This window comes from Microtus ochrogaster, chromosome 6, assembly GCF_000317375.1.
Source record: "Microtus ochrogaster isolate Prairie Vole_2 chromosome 6, MicOch1.0, whole genome shotgun sequence".
NCBI classification, from domain to species: Eukaryota; Metazoa; Chordata; class Mammalia; order Rodentia; family Cricetidae; genus Microtus; species Microtus ochrogaster.
The window spans coordinates 10,169,488-10,173,445 of record NC_022013.1 but is presented as its reverse complement, the minus strand read 5'-3'; the positions used below and the strand labels follow the sequence as shown (position 1 = coordinate 10,173,445).

General features: G+C 53.2%; 1 protein-coding gene across 1 annotated transcript in view; it reads left to right on the top strand.

Moving 5' to 3' along the window:
* The first annotated feature begins 3,718 nt into the window (after nucleotides 1-3,718).
* Nucleotides 3,719-3,958, top strand: part of En1 (engrailed homeobox 1) — a 5,048-nt gene continuing 4,808 nt past the window's right edge. Inside the window, exon 1 of the mRNA XM_026779850.1 lies at nucleotides 3,719-3,958. Within this exon, the coding sequence (XP_026635651.1) occupies nucleotides 3,720-3,958 (239 nt within the window). The 5' untranslated portion in view covers nucleotide 3,719.

Below are 3,958 nucleotides of genomic sequence, written 5' to 3'. Positions count from 1 at the left end.
GGAGAGCTGTCGTACACTCCCATACCCTTTGGCCTTTGGAACTAAATAAACTCTTTTTCTTTGTTGTATTTTTTCCTCTAAGTTCGCTTAGGCTGGATACGAAAAGATGGCAATGGGGACAGTCATTTTATTGAGGGAATAATAGCCCTCCTGCAGAGGTAACACCGCAACTTAAAGTGCAAAGCAACGGAAGTACATACTGATCTCTACTAGTTCCTATATTTGGGATTCAGGAGCTGGTGGCATTTGTAGAAAGGGGAGGCAGTTCCCACACTTGCTTCCTGCTGCCTTACCTGCCCTCCTGGCCTGGGCATCTATCCAGTGGCAAGACCCCTTAACTACCAAAAGCAGAGGAGGGTATCTTAAAAAAACATGAAGACTCCAACGCAGTCACACTGGCATGCACCCCTGCACACAGACACCAATCCCCTTTACCCAGATACTGGAACACTCACCACTCACCCAGCCCCTGCTGTAGCTCCTCACCCACATGCCAGCCCTGGGCTTGGAGTTCTGTGGACCCCTCACACAAGTGTCTCAGCCAATATTTGCTCACTCAGCCTGCACACAGCTCATGCCAAGGACGTCAGCACAGGCACATATAGTTCCCAACAGTATGTTCGGTTTTAGAAGGGAGAGGAGGGCGTGGAGCCTGGGTGGGGGTCGTGGAACTCGGGCGACAAGTCTAAAGGTGCGTCCGTCCGGGGCTGGATCTGGGGGATGGAGTGTGGGGGGGGACAAGCCAGCGCGCTGCAGAGGAGCACCGCCTAATCCAGCCGGAGCTCGTGGGCCGCGGATGCATTTATCATCCTATTACTGTAACAAATCCGAGCTCTACTACATGAAAGGTAAAATGAATTACCGACGTTAAGCCGTCAATAAAGTCATTTCTGTAAATGGTGTCTCCAAAGGGCCGCCGCATTATTCAGCTGGCTTTATCAGCTGGCTGGAAATTACGTACAGGACCGGGCCGCGCGGCGCGCGGGGCCGCTCACTTTGATTAAACGTCTTGCCAGCGCTATGTGACAGAGCTTTTGACCAGGGTTTTATTCACAGGCCTGTGATGAACGCCAAGCTGATCAGGCGGAATGAAGAGTAATTAAAACCTATAAATTATCTTCCGCAGCCCTTCTCACGGCGTCTCCTGCAGGCGAGATAAGGCGTCGAGACCCTATTTACGGCGCTGAAAGGGACCGCGGCGCACAAAAGCTACGCGGCTAAATAGGATATTGATAGTGTCCTAATTAGAATTTAATTAAGTACCCACGGTCGCTTGCGGGATAAAGATTTCAATTTTGCGAACTTAAATATAAATAAAAATCCCACCTCTATTTCGGGGGCAAAGAGTGAGGGCAACTGGAGATTTCGGGGAGCCCTTGGGTTAGAAACAGAAGGGAACCCACGAGACAGTACAGTGGATCTGGAGTGGCTTCAGAAAGTTCAGGAGACCGCGGTGGCCCCAGAAATGCGCTCTGGAGAGGTTCTTGCCATCAGGCCCCAGCACAGTGCTTTTTGGAAACTCAGTCCGGGAAATCGGGAGATCCTTGGCTGAGCTAAGATGCAGCCAGTAATACAAATTTCTCCTGTCTCCGGGACAAACTTCGCTTCAGTGCCCCGGTTAGACTTGTGGGTTTGGTTGTATATTCTTTCCAACCTAGCTTCTGTGGATTTTTTTTTTAACTAGGAGTTTTAAAAAGAGATAGAAACTATTCCATTTGGGGGTGGCGATCAGGTAAGAGTGGGTGGGGAAGGTCTCCTTTTCAGAGGGCTCAAGTCCCCTTTCTGGGACCAAAGCTTCAATAGCCTATTCGCAGGCGACCCTCTAAAACAGCTCCTAGGCAGATCGCCCCCCACCCGCACCGCGCGCCTAGTACTACCCTTCACTTGGTTATGGAAAACTTTTGAGGCACTTCCTCTAGGAAAAAGAGGAAAAGCCCAGAATATAGGAGCGTGGGAGTATTGAGAATATTTGGGGGCTCCACCCCAAGTCAAATTCAGCTATTCTAGAATTGGGGTAACCAGTTGTCCACATCTTCAGCCTGTCAAGGCAAACATTTGAAGCGGTTTTGTTGGTTTGATTTTTATTTTGCAGGAAATTCTAACACAGAAATTTCCTTTAACTTGAAACCCAAACCCAGCCAGGCCTTGGTAAGGAGGCACAACACATAGCCCGGCTCTGGGGCTCTCTTGAGACAATTCTATCGGGCTATGACAGCCCGAATCCTCCGCAGCCAAGGAAGGAAGGGGTAGCAGGAGCTGGGGCTCTTCCATGGCCTCTGGGCAGGGCTCCACTGCGTCCAGGCAGCTTGTGGGCGGTGATGATCCGGAGAAGGGCACGGTTGCAGATCTCTTCGGAAACAGTGTGGCTAGTCAGTGACACAGAGCAGCAGTGCCAGTAAGGTGTAGCAGGCCTCTTAGGCTTGCCATTAGTGGGAAACAAACTGAGTCTCTGAAAGTAACCAACCCTAAGTCTTTTTCTTATGCCCAATATTGGTTTCATTCCTACACACACACATACACACACACACACAGGGAGGGAGGGAGAGAGAGAGAGAGAGAGAGAGAGAGAGAGAGAGAGAGAGAGAGAGAGAGAGAGAGAGAGAGAGAGAAAATGAATATGAGCTAAATGTTTCGGGAGTGCGCGGGTAGGGGGCAGGGGTGCCTAGTAACCCAAGTCCCTGCCGCCTGTCGCTGTCCCCAGCGCTCACGAACCCACAATCCTGTATTTCTCCAACAAGTTGTGGAGTTGCTTCTCCCATCTGCCTAAATTCCAAATTCTAGTTCTCTTTTTGCCCTCTTGAGTCCCGGTCTGAAGGAGGGGGAGGGGAGTGGGCATAGATGGGGGCAGGGCGGGAGGACGTACGGGGCCTAAGCCTCTGCACCCCCTCTCCACCCACGGCCGCCACCCCCGGATTATTTATCCGCAAAGTCCCGCGTGCACCCATTGGGCCGAGCCCTGAGTGTCAGCGCGAGTCGCGGCTCGCCATTGGTCCCGCACACGTGCGGCCCTGACTCACGTGCTTCCGGTTTGAAGGCAAAAAGTGTGCCTGGGTGATTTTTTTTTTTTTTTTTTTAAGCGAGAGAGTTTGTGCAAAGATCCGAGCTGTCAGAGATTTCAGGGGGGAAAAAAAGGAGCCCGGCACTGGCGGAGACGCACTCTCCCTGCAAAAAAGCAAAGACGATTAAAGGCGCTGCCAGCCTCGCGCTCTGGGCACAGCTGAGCATGACACTGGGGAAGTCAAACCCCTCACTACTGCCTAGGAAGATGGGTAGACTTTAAAGACTATTTTTTCCCTTTAAGAAAAAAATTCTTGGAGCTTTAAAAAAAATTATTTTTTTCTTCTTTTTTTCTTTTCTCCCCCCCTTTTTGGGTTGTGGTTTACTCCCCCACTAAGACCAATCACTGAAATCTGGTTGCTGAAAGAAAAAAAGAAAGAAAGAAAAGAAAGAAAAAATAGCGAGTGTCTTCTCCGTATCTGGATGTCTACAAATTAGGAAGAGGGAGAGAGCGAGATCTGCTCCACCAGAGCGGGCGAGAGCCAGGCCAGACGCCCGGCTTTCTTTTTTTCCTCCTGCACCCGCCCTGTGCCTTCGCCGAGGCTTCGCCTACCCTTCTTCCTCTCCGCGCACCCCCACGGGCCCGCTGGCAAAGTGGGGTGGGGAGCGAGGCGCGGGGGGCGGGGGCCGGCGCGGCGGCCAGGGCTGCCGGGCGGCCGAGCATGGAAGAACAGCAGCCGGAGCCTAAAAGTCAGCGCGACTCGGGCCTCGGCGCGGTGGCAGCGGCGGCGGCGGTCGTGGCGGTGGCGGCCCCGGGCGGCCTCAGCCTGAATCTTAGCCCAGGAGCCAGCGGCAGCAGCGGCAGCGATGGAGACAGCGTGCCGGTGTCCCCGCAGCCCGCGCCCCCGTCGCCGCCGGCGGCGCCCTGCCTGCCGCCCCTAGCCCATCACCCGCACCTCCC